Source organism: Sarcophilus harrisii, chromosome 4, assembly GCF_902635505.1.
Source record: "Sarcophilus harrisii chromosome 4, mSarHar1.11, whole genome shotgun sequence".
Classification (NCBI taxonomy): domain Eukaryota; kingdom Metazoa; phylum Chordata; class Mammalia; order Dasyuromorphia; family Dasyuridae; genus Sarcophilus; species Sarcophilus harrisii.
The window spans coordinates 228066214-228089316 of record NC_045429.1 but is presented as its reverse complement, the minus strand read 5'-3'; the positions used below and the strand labels follow the sequence as shown (position 1 = coordinate 228089316).

Genomic DNA, 23103 nt, shown 5'->3' with positions numbered 1-23103 from the left:
AATTTGAAAAAGAACTATTCCACAGTGATTCTCCCCCCCCCCAACAATGGTTTCCATTTAGTATTCTATACTTTTACTTTTGTTTCTGTTCTTCCATATTTCTCGTTCATCTTTTTCTTATTATTTTTCTTATAATCTCTTCATTGTATATGCGTGGAAAGTATAAACTGATTGTAAATAATGGTAATATTTCTGTTTTGCTCATAAATAGCCTGCTTCTCTTGGGTCTTTCCCTTTTCTTAATATTCAAACTTCTTTCTCTTGCCCCCATCTATACTGAGACTAAAAGAATTCCTATATTTTTAGTTTAACTGTTTATAGTGAGAAAAGATACTTATAGCTTTCTTGCTTTCTCTGGTGCTTCTGACAGATCTCACTGGACTAGTTTGCTCAGGTATACCTTGCAACTTTGTATTTATCAGATAAAACAGGGAGTGACCTTGTGATTTGTCCCTTAGTCATTTTGGGTTTATATGGTGTAAGAAAGAACACTGATCAGACCTGTTATTCCCTTCATGCTTATGCAAGGGCTTATATATAAGGGTTAGCTTCTGTTCTCCACTCCAAGATGTCTTTCAATATCTATCTATATACAGTTAATGAAATATTTAGTAAGCCTTTGAATAAGGTTAGTGGTAAAATGTGACTATGGTGTTATTGTTATATGATGCAAATATGATTACATTCCCAAGAAACTTCCTACTGAATAAAAGTATGATTATGAGACATTACCAATTTTATTTTTTCATCACATTGAGTCCTTGAACACACCAAGGCTTAATAACAAATCACATCATATCAAGAATGAAATGAAGTCCCTTCTAAAAAGCAAATAATAGTTATTTCTTATGCTATATTATTCATTTCTAATCATTTTTTTTGCCTCAGTAAATTACAGAAATCTTCTTAGACTAGGAGGATCATGGATGTAGGACCAAATGGGACCTTATACTCCATTTAACTCAATCCCCTCATTTTATACATCAAAAAATTGAAGTGCACCCAGGGAGTTTGAGTAACATGCCCAAATCAGGTAGTAATTTGTTATGATACTATCTACATATTCTGGGCATAATTTACACTTTTTTTCTTTAACCAGAAGAAAACTTCTTTAGGAATATATCATAATAACCCTTCAGTGTGTTATGTAAATGTTTTGATGAAACAAGATTTATCCTATCTATTTACCAACTGTTCTAGACACAACCAAAAATGCTAATTCATGGGTTAGACAGATGGTTGGTTGAATTGCTCTAGTTGGAAATGTCATTTTGCTTTACTTATTCTATATAGTCTTCCTTTTCAAATAGCATTGTTTTAAATAGTATATGTTATGAAGTAACATAACCAACATACATACTGAGCTTCAAAATGAGAATTAAAAATATTAAATTCTAACTTTATTGATGCTACTAATTTACTATATAGCCTTGAGAAAATCTCTTAGCTAGTTTTCAGCTTAATTCTTCCTTGACAAATGGCAATCTTAAATCAGACCTAACGGGGATATTATGAAATCCTTATATGGAGGTGGGTAGGAAAAGAGACACAGACATGGATGATTTATTCAGGTTAACTGAGTAACTGGATTCTAATTATTTTCTTAGAAGTTTTAATTTTATCTTTCTTCTTCTGAGTATTTATATAGTGATTTGTTAATCTATCCCATTTTCTTTTACTATACCAACTTTCAGTTCTTCTCATCTTCTCATGCCTTTTCTTTCCCATTTAGTAACTGATTCTACTTTTTTCCTTTTTCTACTATTACCTTAGATCAACAAAATTGGAAAGTAATAGTAATTGACAGAGATTGCATAGATGTGTGCCTCTCTCAATGCTTGGTGATCATTTAGTTTAAAAAACTTGGAAAATATAAACTGATTATAAATAATAAATAGAACCATTCTAATTATTTAAATTTTATAATCTATGAAACAGAAAAGAAACACATGAAACATGAAAAGAAAAATAGAAAAATGTAATCTATTCCTGTAGTGATTCTACAAAGTGTTTGAAAAGGGAATAGATATTATTAAGGATTATAGGGTTTTAGAATATCTATAAAAATTCATTTATGTATAATTATTCTAAATGATATGCTTGTTCAATAACTAGTGAACCAACATACTACTAAAAGAACTTAATCACATCATTACTGACATTGTTAAAGTAAATTAAATCAGAAGATACAAGGAAGCTTCAGCTAAATAAAAAGATGTTTATGATAAGATCCTCCTATCCCATATAAATAGATTTCTCTTCTTTTTCCCCATGTAAGTTAGGCTAGTTCCTTGATACAGTTTCCTAGTAGCCTTTTGCCATATTGATATAGCTCCTTGATCATCTAAGAGTATTAAAACTCCCATGAGGAATTGGAATACTTTAGAGTTGGTTGATGTCCTGAGGTCATTGGACTTACTACCTCCCATCATGCTTATCCATCTATGTGGATCAGTTTACACAAGCTAAATAGTACAATATCTTTATTGATGTTACTCAGGTGTTCTGGGATGGGCCTAGTTCAGGTCAGTTCTCTGACAGTTTAGGTTACATATTAGAAAAGAATTAGACACTAGATAATGATCTAACAATGAACAAAAAGGGGTTACTTAACCATAGCAGGAGGATATTCAACAAGGATAATCACTGAAGACACCTCAAGTTGATTCATCTAACTAGAGCTACCATTTCTGAGTTGCTCATCATGATTCAACAACTAAATAGAAAAGAGGTCCTGAAGATCATTTTAATTGCTTTAAACTCATGCAATTAGAAACTAATGTCTACAATTTGAACCTTTAATCCCCTGAACCAAGCAATACTTAAGATGGTCTTGACACTTTTTACAGAAAAATTAGCCTAATTTGCACCAGGGGAAAGGTTGAGATGTTACTTCTACCACAACATATCTTTAGATTGTATGTGTGGAAGAACTGTAGAATCTTTGGAAAGATATTTTTCATGCAATTATTGAGAGGGTATGCATAATATCAGACTCTCCTAAGGAATGACTTTAGAAACATGGAAAGAGACAGATAAGTATACAGACAGATTAATATCTCATATTTGGGACATGTTGGAGAAGACAGCTCCTGAAAATTTCCCTAGGGAATTCAGGGTATTTGCCTTTGGGTGAGATTAAAATCTCAAAGGCAAAATTCCAGAAATATCAATATTGTCCCTGAATCATATCTAGACCACTCATGTGGACATACATATTCTACATGGGTAACATGATTTCTATCCTATGTTTAAATAAATCTTTATTAACAGTTGAATGATCTATTAGTATCTTGTTTCATTCTAATATCCAAATTAAAAGGGTACAGACTTTAATCACGTCTACCACCACCACTACCATTACAGCAACTCAAAGGTTATTCTTGGAAGCCCAAATAAAAGACTTGGTGAGGTTGGTTTTATTGTATAGTCAAGGACAATGAGAAACATCGTTTCATGAGACAATTCATCATCTCTCATTTCAATGTTCAGGATAAGCATTAAATTCAAGGAACATTTTTAGAGTCTAGACAATGGAAATATTAAGGACAAATTGCAACATTACCTGAATTCAAGGAATTTACAATTAATTGAATATAGATTTAAATTAACACTACCCACCAAAAACACTATATTTTTCAAAGACAGGAAATAACGGGTTACCAAAGTGGGAGTCATTTCTGAATCAGTACAGATGTGTGCTATTAAGATAAAAAAAGATTAAATTAGAAGAAAGGATAATGCTAAGAACATATAGTATCCAAATAAAAGAGCTTTATCCTGACATATATAAACAAATTATTGTTGCTCCAAAATAAAATTAGATAAAAGAATAATTGCGGACATGGATGGGTCATCATTTCCTGTGGAACTAACATATTGGAGTGTATGGGAAGACTAGCACCTGAGGTGTGAGGCTTTGCTTATTCTTCTTCAGGATAGCTTTGGTGTCCACCTCTCACCCAGATCTTATTTGTGACTCCAGAAAGCTGTACCATGCACTGGCCACACCCTGGTAAAATTATCCTGGCAGACAGGATAAACCAGGTTGAGGGTAACCAACATGCCTCAAAGCCATTGATGAGTTAGTGAGGTGTCTACCTTAAATGAAGAATGGGCCAACAAGAAACAAACAGCCATTAAGGCAGTGGAAGTAGGCATTGTAGAGCACTTAGAGCTTGTTCAGACACTAAAGATGCTCAGGTCATTCATTGTATCCTGAACCACTGCCAATTGTCTTGACTTTTGTCCCACCACTGGACTTCAATAACTTTGGAAGAGCTAATGAGGCTGACAACTTTGCCCAACTCTGCTTTTCTTAAATGCCATTTCAGTGCAAATCAAGACAACATGTAATGCCATTGATACTCTTCAAAAAATGAATGATCAACAATAACAACAATATAATATAAAGTATCCACTATAAGAACCAAAAGTTTTTAGCAACCATCTTATTCAGCAAAAATCTGACCTCTTGTCAAATGATAAAGTGAGTTCTTTTAGGACAAAAATTATTTCGTTTTTGTCTTTACATCCCAGTCCATAACATAGTATATGATACATAGTTAGCCCATAATAAATGTTTGATTGATTGGAGAAAGAATGACAATCAACAACACCAATTTATAATTATGAACTCACTTGCAAAACCTTAAATTTTCCAGAATATATGAAAAAAGAGTCTATAGAAATTTATGCAGTTATTAAATATTAATTTAGAGGGAAGAGGAATATGGCAAGAAAAATGGAAAAAAGATGTCTGTGTAGATGGATTTGGAATTTTTCTCATACAAGGTAGATTTCCACATTCTGATAGACAATTTCCAATGTTCAGTAGAATAAGGTGCCACTTGGAGTAAACATATCTGTTATTATCCACAGGTAATTAGCTGAGGAATATGGAGATATTTATGTAGATAGCAATATCCTCTTTTCCCTTTAATAGCATTTTGTTTTATATCTCTCTAATGTACTCATCATATATTATTTTGCTTAATAATTATTTTTGTCTGTATTATGATCCTCTACTGCAATCTAATCTTCATGAGAGTGGGATTATGTCAAAGGACCACAACATTTAAGTGAGACCTTGGAGATCATTTCACAATTTCCTGATTTCACAAATAGACTATCCTTGATTTCTAGACTTGCAAAGAGCATCACATAAATGGATAAATAAAGTTTGTTCCCTTTCTCTCCCCTGCAACATGCAGCATAGACTCAAATGAATTTTGTACTGCTCTCCTGACCACCTTTTGTGCTTTCTGTTTCATTTCCCAAAGAGGTGATTGCACAGGATTCTCAACTGGATCTGTTCAAGTTTATGAGTTAAAATGGTGTCTGGAGGTCTTAAATACAATGTTAGAAACGGTCTGTTGTGGCAGTTAAAGAAGTAATTGATTAAGGAAGTAGTTGAGGGAGAAAGAGATTGCTGAGAGCTAAATGAAAGGTTAAATGCCTAAAGTGCAAGTATCATCCTCTCAAAACATTGCAATAGTTCAAAATAGAGTTTTTGAATACTATTTTAAATTTGTTTTTTGTAAAAATGCATTCTGAATGTCCTGTGCTTACCATTCCTTTTATGTGTAATAATAAGTAACTTGTCCCACATCTAATTTATTTGTGGAAATATACTACACAGCTTCACCCCTACCCTGCTGCCTCTTTAGGCCACATATTACAAAATAATATTAAGACAGTACTTTAGTTTGGAGTCTTTGTCCAGTCTGAATGAAGAAACCTTTATCTTTGGATTCCAAAACAGTGCCCAGCACTAAATCCTTTCCAAAGACCTATATTCCTAGTTATGAATAGGATAAACAAAACTAAAAGGACAAAATGTAGATACAAGAATTAATTATGTAAATGAAGAGTAATTTTAAAACTAATAATGGTCCTGTAGAAAAAATATGGCAGACTGGGCAGCTGAAAAACTATATGCTATGGGGCAGAGCTCAAATAGTCCTGATAACAGTGGACTAGAGTAAGCTTCTCTAAAGGTGGGCTTTGACTAAAGGATTCTTCTTATAACAGATCTCCAGGACCTCTGTCTGGATTTCTTCCTATTCCTTCTCTCCCCTTACCAGGGACTACTAACATATTAATCTTCCACCACAGTTTTCTGAAACTGCTCTGGCTGAATTTTATCTATGGCTTTGTTCTTATACCTTCATTAATGTCAAGTTAGTTTGGGGCCTGGTTAAGATTTGGCAGACCTCAAGCTTTGTTTCTGAGGAGCTGAGATGGATACAGCTGGAATGCCCCTTGATTGTTCCTTTTCTGAGCCAGGTTTAAGCATTCCAGGCTTGGGAAAGGCTAAGGACACTGATGGGTTTGGCCAGGAAGTATAGTGCTACATGTTCCCAGAATGGCCCCAACTCTTCTTCTTGCAGCCAAAGACCTATAAGGAGGTTCTTACTTGGAGGAGCTCAAGCAAACTATCCTGGGACTGCCTTTGAGGTCTCCAGAAATAGCCATTCTATGCTTGACTCTCAAACTGACCTGGAAATTTATCAATCCAGAGATTTTAACAAATCTCTAGAATACTTTTTCTGTGGATTTATGGTTTGGGTGGGACTATCTAGAGTGAATTCATTCAATGACCGAGTAGAATGGTACAATCCCAACCTCAGTGGAGTATTCAAGAGTGGATCTGGAATCCATTGCTTCCTAGAACTGAGTTATCTTCCCACAATATCCATTATCAGACATTTATTGTGGCCAAGTTGATTCCTTATTCATGCTTTGTCACATTTTAACTCAAATATTAAAAAATCTGATCATAACAGTTTGTGGTCCTTCTCAGAGCGAGCAATAAGAAAGCACATTTTGAGCCCTAGAGAGAGAGAGGGGTCGCCTGAGGTAGGCAACAATGTGAGGATGAGGGGGTGAGGAATTAGGGGGCAAGAGGGAGAGGGAACAAGAACCATCCCGGAAGGCAGTTTTTTGGTGGAATCATGAACTTCTTCTCTTCTTCCCTCTTCCCTCCCCCCTTCCCTTACTTTTGCCGCTGTAGTAGGTGTCTCTCTCTCAGGTTTGTGTGCAAAGGGTTCCCACTTTAATTAACTCCATTCCAGCTAGAAGCTAGAATCCACCATTTTCTCCAAGTATGAACAAGGACTGATCATGCCATTATCAGAAGAATTTTTACTTGAGTTAGCACATTTTTTAGACAATTTATCCCGTGACTAACCTAAATGACACAGGAACCAGAGAAATATAGAAATAGGTAGAAAGAAAGTGGATCTTTACATCCAAAGATCCATCTTTGGATGACAGAGTTTTAAAGGAAATTCCCAGATTCCCAGTTTTATAGCAATAATCAATGCTACTAAATGGGTTGCACACCTTACAAAACTGATTCTGACATGCCAGACTGAAAGAATACTAATCAACAATGTCTTCTCTGTTTGCCTTTAACATCCTGCCTAGTAAATGATATACAAGACACAATTAGAGAATGAAATTGACAAACTACATTGTGTAAAGTGAATTATTGAGACCGGCACATTATGGCAGAAAAAATATCCCCTATGAGTCATAGGAAATAGATTTCAATAGAACCTGTCACTTTCTTATGTGATCTTGGGCAAGGAAGGCCCTTATCCTCTCTAGGACTATTTCTTCAGAAAGATGGAATTAGATTGTAGGGTCCTTTCATCTATAAATCTTTGATGTGACACTACTATGCCTGACAAAAAAGTATACAAATACTTTAAATCTCTAGTTATAACTTTTCCTGATGCCACACTATATAGTTGTTTTGGCTTGGAGAGACACCATTTTCTAGAATGAAGGTCCAACAGTTCTGGAATTCTTTGTGCTCACCCTCTTGATGAGTAAAATCCCAGAATTGTTTCACATAATTAGCATATTGCTTTGACCATCTAGGTGTTCTGTGAGCTCCTGCTGCATTCATGTTCAGGACATGAAGGCTTGCTATAAATCAAACATCTCACTGTTGCTGTTATCCCTCATTTGTTAGGAATACAGCTCACTGTGTAGCTATTAGTATAAGTACTGAGATTTGCTCACACTAAAGGAGATTCCCCTAGTAGAGAAGGACCTGAACATGTCTCTAGTTTCCTTCCTTAGTTGCAATTATTTCCTACAGTAAAGAAAATAAACTTCTGTCTTAGTCTCTGCATAGTTTTTGACTGCTCTGTCTATTCAGTTCTGGCCTCTGTAGGCCAAGAGGATCTGTTCAGTTGACAGGCTTTTTGTATGGGTAATTTAGTTGTTTCTCACACAAAGTTTGACATCAGACAATAATTTATCATATTTTACATGAATATATAAACTTCCCTAAACCCCTTATACCTCATCATGTTGTGGCAATGACCCTGACTTCTCAGTGGCTTTGTGAATGGAACACTAATTCTTCCAGGTTTTACCAAAGCTCAGAAAATTTCATGTGTAATCCTGGTGAGAACTGTCTAGAACCTGACAAGTAAAAAGGCAATTAAGACTAGTGACTAGTGGACCATTAAGTGAAGAATTCTTTGACCACAGTAAGTCACAGAATGAAGATATAGAATGGCTCTCAATTCTGTGCAGTCTTTTCTCAATTCTGCAATAACAGAGGCCAAGTAGTAGAACTAGGGGGCAGGAGGATAATACAACTATTGTTTTTAGAAAAGAAACTCAAATTTATCCAATTACCAATAAACTGACATATTATTGGAGCAACTAAAATGTTTTTTTTAATTTTAATAGCCTTTTATTTACAGGTTATATGTATGGGTATCTTTACAACATTGACAATTGCCAAACCTCTTGTTCCAATTTTTCCCCTCCTTCCCTCCACTCCCTCCCCCAGATGGCTGGGTGACCAGTAGATGTTAAATATATTAAAATATAAATTAGATACACAATAAGTATACATGACAAAACCATTATTTTGCTGTACAAAAAGAACTGGACTCTGAAATATTGTACAATTAGCTTGTGAAGGAAATCAAAAATGCAGGTCGGCAAAAATATAGGGATTGGGAATTCAATGCAATGGTTCTTAGTCATCTCCCAGAATTCTTTCACTAGGAGTAGCTGGTTCAGTTCATTACTGCTCCATTGGAACTGTCTTGGTTCATCTCATTGCTGAGGATGGCCAGGTCCATCAGAATTAGTCATCATATAGTATTGTTGTTGAAGTATATAATGATCTCCTGGTCCTGCTCATTTCACTCAGCATCAGTTCGTGTAAGTCTCTCCAGGCCTTTCTGAAATCATCCTGTTGGTCATTTCTTACCGAACAATAATATTCCATAATATTCATATACCACAATTTATTCAGCCATTCTCCAATTGATGGGCATCCACTCAGTTTCCAGTTTCAGGTCACTACAAAGAGACCTGTCACAAACATTCGTGCACATACAGGTCCCTTTCCCTTCTTTAAGATCTCTTTGGGATATAAGCCCAGCAATAACACTGCTGGATCAAAGGGTACAATTTGATAACTTTTTGAGCATAGTTCCAAATTGCTCTCCAGAATGGTTGGATGTGTTCACAATTCCACCAACAATGGATTAGTGTCCCTGTTTTTGTACATCCCCTCCAACATTCCACATTATCTTTCCCTGTCATTCTAGCCAGTCTGACAGGTGTGTACTGGTATTTCAGAGTTGTCTTAATTTGCATTTCTCTGATTAATAATGACTTGGAGCATCTTTTCATATGGCTAGAAATAGAAACAATTAAAATGTACTGATATGAACAATCTCTGTGAAAATAAAACCAGGAAACAAAAGGAAGTCAGAAGCAAAACTGATTAATTCAAAGGTTATTCATGAAGAAGTAAATAAATTAGAAGAACTGATTGAATTGTGCTTGCAAAGTGAAAAAGATTTTCTTTTTGTTCAAGAATCTATTTTTCTTGAGGAAAATTTAAAAAAAATAATTTTGTCATGTGTGCAGCAGTGTTGGAATACATAGGAGAGCCGTTGGAATACACAAGAGCCACCTGATGGTGGCTGCTGGAGATCCAACCCATAATGGATCTCCTTTTGTGAGAAGATGATATAAGAAGACTGAGAAGCAGTTGCTGTTCTCTGACCTGACTCAGAGGCCATTGTGTTGTCTGACCTCTTTCCTCTTCCCTCTGCCTCCAATTTATTTCATTCCCAGTAGTAACACCTGTGTCAGCAAAGGCTGCCTTGCACCTCCTTCGGATATTATGATCCACAGCTGTGGAGGCTCTCAGAGAATTGACCTGTCCCTTAACATAGCAGAACATCAGGGAGGATTCAAGATATATAAATTTCTATTTTAAGAAAGAAATATAATATATAATAGAAGAGATTATATTTATGACTTTCCATCTTTTTTTTGCTTCCTTGTAGATTATTCTTTTCTTCTCTGCTGTGCATTTTTCATTTTATTCTTTTTCCCCTTTTTCATTCCCATCTCCTCCAAGCAGGCTACAGTTAAGTATAGACATTTTATATATATATATACATATATATATACATACACATATATCCAAACATATACATATCTCTACTTACATGCAAACATATTCACATAAACTGAGACACCTACCTACACACACGCACACACACATATATGTAATGCCTATACCCATTTGCAAATATGCATCCAAAACATTAATATGGCTGACATTAATTGAATCTTTAAGTTTTATTTTGTCTAATATCAATGATTACTAGCCATACTTTTTTCTAATAAATTCTATTCCTGATGTTGTTGTAGTGTTTATGTATAAATCTTATTTCTTATCCCTGCTAATTCTATTTTATTTCTACTCCTTAACTTGCCTTACTATTACTTAACCTTGTTCCCCCCATGGATTCCTCTTATCTTCTCGCCCTTCCCTTTCCTTCTCTCTTTATCCCATTCCCATTAATCTATACATCTTATCTCACTCCTAATCTAAACACTCTTCTATACCCCATCTTATCCTGCCACTCTTTCTCCCCTTTCTCCCTTTCCCATTGATCTACACATGTTGTCCCACTGCCATAAATCTACATATCCTTCTTAAACTTATCTTATTCTATTCCCTCCTCTCTTTCTTTATAGATTTTTGGAGGGTGCTGTACCCTTCGTGGTGTGTGTGTATAAATATATATATATATATATATATATATATATATATATATATATATATATTTATATAGTGTTGCCAGTTTAACCCATTTCTCATATGAGTAAGTTTTCAGAACTACCAGCCTTCTTCCCACTTGAATGTTTCTGTGTTGATTCTTCCTCTGCACCTTGTTTGTATAATATAATTATTTTTACCTTTTCCTAGACAATTTTGCTTTTTAAATCAAGTCATATTCAATTCTGCCCCAGTCTTTCTTTTGAGCAATTACTAATGTCAATCTTAAACATATGGTATATATTTCCCTATTTAAAAAAATTTGTCCATGTTGAGTTTCTTGAAATTAATCTTTGACACTTTCTCTTCTTGATCTGTTCTTCAGATCTATCATTTTTCTTAGTTTCACATTCTGTTCTACTTTTTCATCCTTTATATGTTAAATTTTCTATGAAATTCAGGTTTGAGTGAAAATCCTGAAAACCTGCAAGTTCATTGAATGTCCATTTTTTTTGTTCAATCTTATGGATAATTTTGCTGGTTATGATATTTTTGGCTGTAAGCCTAGTTCTTTTGATTACTAGTATATATAACTCCAGTATCTACGGTCTTTTATTGTGGCTGGTGATAAATCTTATATAATTCTAATTGTAGTTACAGTATATTGAATTTTTGTTTCTTGCAAAATTTTCTTTAATCTGGGGGTTTCAAAATTTGGCATATGTGTTTTCCATAAAGGATATCTTTAAAAAGGTGATAGTGGATTTTTTTCTCTTTCTATTTTTCCCTCATGTTCTATCACTCCAGTATACTTTTCTTTAATTATTTCTTGCATTATTGTGTCAAGGTTCTTTTTTTGGTCATAGCTTTCAGGTAGTTCAATTATTCTTATATTTTCTCTTCTTGATCTGTTCTTCAGATCTATTATTTTTCTTATGTTTCACATTCTATTTTTTTCATCCTTTATATTTTGTTTTGTGTTTTCTTTGTCTCATAACTTCACTGGCTTCTCCTTTTCCAATTATGATTTTCAAAGAATTATTTTCTTCTTTTAGATTCTTTTTTTAGTTGATTAACTTCTCTCTCCCCCTATAATTTTCTTTTTCTTGGATAATTTTATTTTAATTTTTTCCTCCATCTCTCTAATTTAATTTTTAACCTTTTTTTAAGTTCTATAAATTCTTTCCAGGCATGTAGCCATTTAACATTACTCTTTGGGGTAGAAAAGGCTTTTTTTTTTTTTTTTTTTTTTTTTAAACTTCACTGTCCTCTTCTGAAAGTGAACCCTGGGTCTTACCTATTTCCAGTTTCTATGGTTTTCTTGCGAGTTCATTTTTTTTTTTTAAATGAGAATTATTAGTGTAAGCACCTCTAATTCTAAGTTTGAGGGGATGGTGCCTCTAGTTTCATTTCAGTTCTCTCTGAACTGAAACCCTAAACCAAAAGTGGTTCTCCCTCTGTAAGTGTCTGCAACCAGAAGTGTCCCTAGATTGTTTCTGCACTTACAAGCTGTACTCGTTCCTTTTGGTCCAGGGCTGTGTATTTGCAGCATGGTCCTGCTGATCCTAATCAGCAGAGGTTCCCTCAGATTTCCTGGATTCAGTCTTGGACTCCTCACACTGACTTGGAGATAAAAGTTCTTGTGGTTCAGGTTTAGGCTGCAGCCAAACCAGTTAGCTCCAGGGCTTCTTACTTGCTGTTTCTTAGCTAGCCTTGAGGTGTTTTCACTTCACACTGGCTAATCTCCATCCTGGGGTCTTTAAATTTTCTTGAGTTATCCCAGGAAGACTCCTCTTCTGCCACAAGTCTTCTCTATTTTTTTAGTGGTCTAGGTTCACCTTAAGGTGAAAATTTGTTGTTTGTGGGGAAAATTTGGAGAGTCTGAAAATTTATGACTTACAAAGAATATGAACAGTCAATTTTTGGATGAAAAAATTAAAACCATTTTTAGTTATATGAAAAAATGCTCTAAATCACTATTGACTAGAAAAATGCAAATTAATTCAATTCTAAGGTACCACTACACCTCTCTCAGATTGGCTAATATAACAGGAAAAGATAATGGCAAATATTGGAGGAGATATGGGAAAACTGGATATTGATACATTATTAGTGAAGTTGTGAACTGAGCCAATCATTTAAAATTTTTTTTAAATTTTTTGTTTTCAAAACATATCCATGGATAATTTTTCAACATTGACTCTTACAAAACCTTGTGTTCCAAATTTTCCTTTCCCCCATCCCCTCTCCTAGTTTGCAAGTAATCCAATATATGTTAAACATGTTAAAATATGTGTTAAATCCAATATATATGTATGTATTTATACAATAATCTTGCTGAACAAGAATAATCAGATCAAAATGAAAAAAAACTGAGAAAGAAAACAAAATTCAAGCAAACAATAACAAAAAGAGTGAAAATGCTATATTGTTGATCCAGCCATTCTAGAAAGCAATTTGGCACTATATCCAAATTGTGCTATCAAATTGTGCATACCCAAACTGCTGATCCAGCAGTGTCTTTACTGGGTTTGTATCCCAAAAATATCATAGAAAAGGGGAAATGACCCACATGTGCAAAAATGTTTGTAGCAGACTTTATGTAGTGGCAAGGAACTGGAAACTGAATGGCTGCTCATCAGTTGCAGAATGGCTGAATAAGTTCTGGTATATGAATGTTATGGAATATTACTGTTCTATAAGAAACAATCAATAGGACAATTTCAGAAAGGCCTGGAGAGACTTACATGAACTGATGCTAAGTGAAGTGACTAGAACCAGGAGATCATTGTATAGAACAACAATTATGTGATGATCAACACTGATGGACATGGCTCTTTTGATTCAGGCCAGTTCCAATGGTCTTGTGATAGAGAGAGCCATTTGCACCCAGAGAGAGGACTGTGAAGACAGTGTGGATCATAACACAGTATTTTCACTTTTTGTTGTTGTTTGCTTGCATTTTGTTTTCTCTCATTTTTTCCTTGATCTGATTTTACTTGCGCAGCATGATAGCTGTGGAAATATAGACGATTTGCACACGTTATCATATGTTAGATTACTTGCTATCTAGGAGAGGGGATGGGAGAAAGGGAAGGAAAAAAAATTTGGAACACAAAGTTTTGCAAGGATGAATGTTGAAAATAATCTATGCATATGTTTTGAAAATAAGTTTTAATAATAAAAAAAGAAAATAAAATAATAAAGGATTATAAATTATATTATTTGTAATTATAAATTACAAATTATAAAGGATTCAAGCTGCATTTTATCCTGGAGCACGAGTGTGTAACTGAGATTCCTTTTTTTTTTTTATTTAATAGCCTTTTATTTACAGGTTTATATGCATGGGTAACTTTACAGCATTAATAATTGCCAAACCTCTTGTTCCAATTTTTCACCTCTTACCCCCCCCAGCCCCTCCCCTAGCTGGCAGGATGACCAGTAGATGTTAAATACATTAAAATATAAATTAGATACACAATAAGTATACATGACCAAAACGTTATTTTGCTGTACAAAAAGAATCAGACTCTGAAATATTGTACAATTAGATTGTGAAGGAAATAAAAAATGCAGGTGGGCAAAAATATAGGGATTGGGAATTCAATGTAATGGTTTTTAGTCATCACCCAGAGTTCTTTCTCTGGGTGTAGCTGGTTCAGTTCATTACTGCTCCACTGGAAATGATTTGGTTGATCTCGTTGCTGAGGACGGTCAGGTCCATCAGAACTGGTCATCATATAGTATTGTTGTTGAAGTATATAATGATCTCCTGGTCCTGCTCATTTCACTCAGCATCAGTAACTGAGATTCCTAAGCAGACAAAAGACAAAGTGACATTAACAAAGTATTCAGCACCTAAACAACAATGTATAGAATAAGTATAGAGTTTCTTAAGCTTTTGGGGATTAATCTGACTTCAGTGTCCTCATCTGTAAAATGAAAGCTTAACTAAATGATCTCAGAATTATTTTCCAATTCTAAATCCTGAAATCTTGATAGTTCAAATCCTTTAATTGTAATTCTGATACTAAATGTAAATAGTCCGGAGCCTTTTCTTCAAACCCTGGGGATTGGGGTGAGAGTGTTGTAGAAAAAGACAGAGAAATTAATAGAGGAAGGGAAAAGAACAAACAAAAATACTTTTTTATATTTTAATATTACAAACAAAATGTCATATACAGAATTGTATTGACAAAAAACCCAGAATTGGAAAAATGAAGGAAAGAAATTATAATATCTAGAATTTACCTAATACTTTTAAGTTAGCAAAACTCCTTACAGCATCACAGATATTTGAAGTCTTAATGCAGTTTTAAGCTTCAAAATCACTATTAAAGCTTAAAACTTTACCAAAACTTTTGGGTTACCTTGTCTTCATTTACTCTCTGATCATCTGGAATTCCTGAAACTTGGTAAGGATAAATTAAATTAAAATGAATCGAGGTGAAGTGAGAAATAAGTTTCAGATAAACAAGAGTAGCAGCCGAGCACATGAAAATTTATCTAATCATATCATATAGCAGGTACAGCGGATAGGATGCTTGACCCAGAGCCAATAAGATATATTCTAGAGTTCAAAAATCTGGCCTCGATATTAGCTTTGGGAGCTTGAGCAAGTCACTTAACCATTTTATCTTCGTTTCTGGAGAAGGAAATGACAAATCCCTTCAATATCTTTGCCAGGAAAACCCCAAATTGGGACTCAAAGAGTCTGCTACTCTTTGGAAATTGCTATGACAAAACAACAAAAAAATATATAATATATAATATATATTATATAATATATAAAATATATAAATAATAATATATATAATACATATATTATATATAACATATATTATATGTATTATATATAACAATATTATATATAATATATGTATTATATATTATATATAATATTATTATATATAATATATATAATATAATATTATATTATATATATTATATATATAACAAAAGAATTTATGTGCATTAGCAGATTAGCTCAGCAACAAAACTAATAATAAAGAGGACTAGAATCAACAAAAGGAATTTATTATGTGCCAGGTAGTATGCCAAGGACCGACAAAGGCATTTGAAAGCTACTAATTTGAGCTTGCAGTTCATTGTACTTGGAGGAAGCAAGATCTGATTTTGAATCCAGCCCATGTACAAGCTGCGACCCTAAACAAGTCACCTGACCCAACCTCAACCTGTTTTCTGTAGTATAAAATAGCGATAATGACATCATTTGTGGCACTAGTCTGCTGAGAAAGCATTATACAGATATTGCCATTATTGTGGAATAACGTGGTCAGTGTGTGTCGGTTCTCTTGGGAGAATGACAAGAGAAAAGATGTTAAAGGTATATTGGGGAAGAGGCAAGTCTAGAAAAAAATATAAAGATATAATATAAATGGCCAGTGAGGTGGAATAGTGGATAGAAGAATATTGGTCTGAAGTCAGGAAGATTGAGTTAAAATCCAGGCATGTGAGCCTGGATAAATCAACGATCCCTGTTTGTCTCAGTTTTCTCATCTGTAAAGCAGGATCTGCTCCCATTTCGCTACATCTTCCTAAGAACGGGTACCCGCACTGGAGAGGGAGCCAGGGGGCGGGAATAAGAAGGAGGAGAGGGGGGAGGAAGAAACTCCGTGTGTGTGGGGGGGGCAATCGGGAGATGATTAAAAAAAAAAAAAGATGACGTCACCAAAAGGCAGATCGTAGCTTCCTTGCAGGTAGGTGGATGGCCTTCGGGTCCTTTAACGAGGTAAAGTACTGCCAGCCACGGTTGTAGCAACGAGACAAAGGCCCAGTTAAGTCTAAATGATATCCGGGACAAAACTAGAGCAGTTTAAAGACCTACGTGCGTGCGTGTGCGTGCGTGCGTACGTGCGCGCGCGCGTACTCGGTCAGGAGGCCGATCCGGCGTCTACGCTTGCGTCTGCTTCAATCCCGACTAGTGCGTTTCCGTTTACTAAAAACTACCAATAGGAAGCCGCGATTTCCATTGCGGGGAAATTCAAACGCCGCGGCCGACACTCTGTGTCTGGCCTTCTCTCCTTTCCTCCCTTATTGTAATTCCCCGGACCATGAACTCTACTTCGTGGACACATGGGGGCCCCTCGGCGTCATCCGGCTCGTGGGGGCCGTTCGCGGGCGCTATCACGGACGGTGAGATGGGGTGAAGGGGGTGGGGGAAAGTGGGCACGAGAGGCGGAGGCGGCGGCTGCCGCGGCCTTGTTGCCCGTTAGACCAGTCCAGACCTGCTTGGCGAGGCCGCGGAAGGGTCGTAGGCCTCAGCGCTGGGATGACGGGACAACAGCGCGGCCTCCTCCGGCCCCGCCAACCGCATCTCAGCAACTTTCTCAGTGGAGCGGGCCTGATTTCGGGCCAGGGCGCAGGGGGGCGAAGAGCCAAGCTGTTTTGGAAAGGACCCGAAGGTGGGTCAGGCAGGGACCCTCCTGGGAAGACAAGAAGGGCTTTCTATTGTGGCAGACTGTCCTGCTGCCGCCGTCGGCCGAGGGATGAGAGCACTAAGAGGTCTAGTCCTCAGTCACTTAAGAGCTGTGTGGCCTTATCTGCCCCCTCCCTCCGTTCCAGACCCTTTCCTCATTTGTGAAGTGGCCTAGGTGTCTTTTCCAGTGTTAAAGTTTCACGAGTGGATTCAGCGCCTTTTCCGCACCTGGCTTTGTCTTGCCCTGGCAAGCTAAGCATGTAGAACGTCAGTACTCTCTGAGGCATGATGTTTGCTGTTGGAGGTTACATAAGCCGTGATGCTCCCTCTTGTAATTGATGGCGAGATTTCATTTGAAAGTATGAGCACTAGGTCATGAGTTCTTAGCCTGTTTAACCCATTTTGTATTTCATGGACCCTTTTGGCAGTCTAGTAAAACCTTAAACTCCTAAAATTCATACAATTACAAACTAAAATAACTATGAAAATATTAAAAGCAGCTTCCTGGTCTCTAGGTTAAGAAGTCCTGATCTTGATAAGCCTCAGAAGACGCAAGAGATATATAGTAGTACAATAGTCCACTCCCTCTAATTTACAGTTTTTACAGGAAATAAGTCCCTATATCCTCTCCAAATATTACAAATATTGGCTACAAATATTAGCCAAATTAGTAGTTAAATGAGGCAAATTACTGTTGACCCTATAGCTCTTGGAGCGTTGGATGGGGTACCACAAGGGCAGAATTTAGGTGACAGGTGGTAGGCAAATCATAGATTTAGTCCTAGAAGGGTCCTTAAAGGCTATCCAATCTACCTCTCCCCATCTTGTTTTACAGATAAAGGAATTGAGATACAGATGGTTAAAGAATCAGACATGACCACTATTGGAGAGTCTAGGAGCAGATGACTGACCAGATGCTGTGTACCATTAAATATAAACTGTAAAGAGAGATCCTTCATGAAATCCCCACTTGGATACCTTCTTTGGATGAGGAAGTGATCCTGTTTTCTTTGAATCTAGACCTAGAAAAAATATAAAGACATATAAATGACCAGTGAGGTGGAATAGTGGATAGAAGAATATTGGCCTGAAGTCGGGAAGATTGAGTTAAAATCAGGCATAGGCACAACTTTGTGACCCTGGATAAATCAATTATCCCTGTTTGTCTCAGTTTTCTCATCTGTAAAAAGAGCTGGTGAAGGAAATGGCAAACCAAAATCTTTGCAAAGAAAACCCTAAATAGGACTATAAAGAATAAGACATGATTGAAATGCTTGAATACAAGAGAATGTAGCTAGAAGAGTTACTAAGTTAGAAGAGCTGGCATATGATTTGTGTTGGTTGTCAGAATGTCAGCCTAATTAAGTTCAGAGAAGTTTATTAATAGAAGATTAAATACAACAGTCATGGAGAAGTGTGATGTACATAGATGGGAAAATTATGCATATTAATGAATTATATTTCAAGGCATATTAGAACTTTGTGATTATCAGTACTGAGAAAATACTATGGGTCAATTAATATTACTGAAGTTATCTAGTCAAAACTTGCAATTTATCTGTATGAATATTCTTTTGATGCTAGAATAACAAGAGTTCTATGAGATGTCCTTTTTTGAGAAAACCCTGTATGAAAATTCATATCATTACCAATATGACTATTTATAGAAGCAAGGTTTCTTTAAATCTAACTTAATGCAGTTAATGCTTTAAGTAGCTTTAGATTCTGAGCATTTGGTAATTTTGTATTTTGTTGCATTTGAAAAGAAGACAAGAAGAAAGGACAGGAATAAAATCAGGAGAGAATTTAAGAGACAAAAAGAATGGAGGACAAGAATCAGGGAGAAGTAGAAGAACTTAAGAACAATTATGATTGTATAACTTGACTATTGCAGTAATGTCCAATTAAACCCAATTAGAAAGAAAGAAACTCATCAATACTAAGGAAGACCTAGTTGTTGAGCTCTTTAGTTTGGAATATGGATCTAGTTCATTGCGTCTCCATATTTAATTCCATGACTCAGACAGTTCTACAGTGTATGTGTGTAGGGGAAAGGGAAGATTTACAAAAGTGAAATGATATTTTAGTGGCTTTATTCTCATTTTAAGTGTTTAGGTATAAACTGAAGTTGCTGGAAAGAAATAAAAGGCCAGTATTGTACATGGAAAAGATAATCTTCCTACTTTGATCCTAGAAGCAGTATAATTGGACTAAATTAAGCTGTTTTTCCTTTTATGTTTAGAAATGGAAGATGATGATCTAAGTGGTAAAGAATTGTCAACGATCACTTCCATTATGAACAAAGTTAGAGATATCAAAAATAAAATGAAGAATGAAGATCTTACTGATGAATTGAATTTTAATAAAGTCTCTGCAGATACTTCTGGTAAGCACTTTAAAATTTCATTAATAAGCATGTTATTTAATGTCTTTTGTGGCAAAATGAGAACTTTTTCTGCAGGGTCTCATGATGGATTTTTGATTTAGCTTTCCAAATGAATAGGGAAAGAATCATAAGATATAAAGTCTAGAACAAGGGGAGTAATAATAGTTCTGCTGATCTTTACCTTGGGCAGAAAATATCTGGAATTTTATATTCCTTTCTGGATGCCAGAAAATATTTCTGTGGTGAATACACAATTTATTCTTAAGCAATGAGTGTTAAACTTAATTTCATCTTTCCAAGGTGATATTATTGCCTTGAAAGTTTGGATAGTGCTAGCATTTGTTTCTCCCTTGTACACTCCTACTACCTTATTTTAAACTACTGCTTTGCTATCTTTATAGTTCAAGAAATTGAATGACCAGTTTTAATGGAATGTTATGTAAAGAAAGACTAGTAAGGTCTGAACTTTACCTCTCAGGTTTTCTCTAAAGTTATATGAACTAACTTTCATAGAATCTCTGAATTAAAGGAATTTTAAGGTCATAGATTTAGAGCTAAAAGAGATTTTAGAATTCAATTAATCCAGCCTCAAAATTAGCAAATTTTATTAATTCCCGGATAGGTGATTTTTTTTTCCCCAAGAAGATCTGATTAATATCTGTATACATGGGAAGTAGAGAAACTGGAGGCAGGTAACTCAGTAGGGAAGCTATTGAGCAATCATGAGTTAAAATTAAGGGCCTGTCACAACATAGTAAAAGTAGTACAACTAAAGACATATCAGGTATAAGAGACGATGATAAAAGAAAGAATTGAAAGATTTTGGTGACTGGTTTAATATGTGGATATAAAAAAGGGTAAGTTAAGGTTGAATGCATACCTGACAGCATTAAAAAGTAATAGGTAAAAAGGAGAGTAAAAGAAAATATAAAATCAGACACAATCTTAAGAAGAAATGCTAAACCCTTTGACTCAGCAGTGTTACTACTGGGCTTATATCCCAAAGAGATCTTAAAGAAGGAAAAGGGACCCACATATGCAAAAAAAAAAAAAAAAAAAAGTTTGTGGCAGCCCTTTTTGTGGTGACTAGAAACTGGAAATTGAATGGATGTCCATCAATTGGAGAATGGCTAAATAAATTGTGGTATATGAATGTATGGAATATCATTGTTCTGTAAGAAATGACCAACAAGAGGATTTCAGAGAGGCCTGGAGAGACTTACATGAATTGATGCTAAGTGAAATGAACAGAACCAGGAGATCATTATACACAGCAACAAGAAGATTATATGATGATAAACTCTGGTGGATCTGGCTCTCTTCACTAATGAGATGATTCAAACCAGTTCCATTTGTTCAGTAATGAGGAGAATCAGTACACCCAGAGAGAGAACTATGGGAAATGAGTGTGAACCACAACATAGTATTTTCACTCTTTCTGTTATTGTTTACTTACACTCTTGTTTTCCTTCTCAGATTTTTTTCTTTCTTTCTAGATCCATTTTTTCTTATATAACAAGATAACTGTATAAATATGTATACACATATTGGATTTAACATATATTTTAATATATTTAACATGTATTGGACTATCTGCCATCTAGGAGAGGAGGTGGGGGGGAAGGAGGGGAAAAGTTGGAACAGAAGGTTTTGTAAGGGTCAATGTTGAAAAATTACCCATGCATATGTTTTGTAAATAAAAAACTAATAATAATAAGAAAAAAAAAGAAATGCTAATAATAAAGCTAGTGGAAGTGATGGAATTCCAGCTGAGCTATTTAAAATCCTAAAAGATGATGCTGTTAAAGTGCTATACTACGCTCAATATGCCAGCCCCCAATTTTTTTTGGGAGGGGGGGGAAAGCTCAATAGTGACTGGAAAAGATTAGTTTACATCCCAATCTTAAAGGACAATGCCAAAGAATGTTCAAATTAACCAGACAATTGTGTTCATTTCATATACCAGTAAGATTATGCTTAAGAATCCTACAAGCTAGACTTCAGCAACAAGTGAACAAGAATTACCAAAAGTACAGGCTGGTTTTCTAAGAGGCAGAGGAACTAGAGCCCAAAATGCCAACATTTTCCTAGATTATAGAGAAAGCAAGTGAGTTCCAGAAAAACATCTATTTCTGCTTCACTGACTATACTAAAGCTTTTGATTATATGGACTGCAACAAAATGTGCCAAATTTTCAGAGATGGGAGTTTAAGATGATTTAACTTGTTCCCCAAGGAACCTGTATGTATGCTGGTCAAGAAATGGCAGTTTGAATTGAACATAGAACAATTTAATAGTTTAAGATTGGAAGAGGGTATGACAAGGTTGTATATTGTCACCATATTTATTTAATTTATATCTACAGTACATCATTTGAAATACCAGGCTGGATGAATCAAAAGCCAGGATGGCTGGGAAAAATAGAAATAATCTCAGATATGTGGAGGATATCACTTGGTAGAAAGTGAAGAATGAAGAACTCTCTTGGTGAGGGTAAAAGAGGAGAGTGTAAAAGTTGACTGACTTGAAACTTAATTTAAAAAAAAATAATAAGATTATGGCCACTGGTCCCATCACTTCCTAGAACATAGAGGGAGAAGAAATAGAAGCAGTGTCAGATTTTATATTCTTGGGCTCAAAGATAAGTATAGCCATGAAATTAAAAGATGCTTGCTTCTTGGAAGAAAATCTTTGGCAGATTTTCACAGCATACTAAAAAGCAGAGATATCACCTTGTTGACAAAGATTTACATAGTTAGAGCTATGCTTTTTTTCAAATAGCAATATTTGACTGTGAAAGTTGGATTTTAAGGAGAATCTGAACTGTGGAATTGATATTTTAAAATTGTGCTGAATAAGCCTTTTGCGTGTCCCTTGGACAGCAAAAAGATCAAATCAGTTCAATACTTAAAAGAAATTAATTCAGCCTATCTTTGGAAGGACAAATAATGAAGTTGAAGCTCAAATACTTTGGCCACATAAAGAGAACCTGGGACTCATTAGAAAAGATCTTGATGTTGGGAAAGATTGAAGGCAAAAGGGGAAGGAGATGTCAGACGATGATATGAGTATGTCATGGAAGTAATGAACTTGGACCAACTTTATAAGATTTTGTCCACTTCTGCTTCTTATGTCCTCAGGGTCACAAAGATTTTGAATGAACTATACTGCTACAAATGGTACTATTATGTAAAAGAGGTCAACAATTTAATA

The 23103-nt window shown here is 35.3% G+C and overlaps 1 protein-coding gene across 2 annotated transcripts in view; it reads left to right on the top strand.

Annotated features, from left to right (window-relative positions):
• The first annotated feature begins 16991 nt into the window (after nucleotides 1-16991).
• TTK (TTK protein kinase) overlaps nucleotides 16992-23103 on the top strand; it is a 44787-nt gene continuing 38675 nt past the window's right edge. The window contains exons 1-2 of one of the 2 annotated variants that reach the window (XM_031964595.1): nucleotides 16992-17221; nucleotides 19747-19890. In XM_031964595.1, coding sequence (XP_031820455.1) covers nucleotides 17140-17221; nucleotides 19747-19890 — 226 coding nt within the window. In that variant the 5' untranslated portion in view covers nucleotides 16992-17139. The other variant, XM_012549179.3, reaches the window with a different exon arrangement.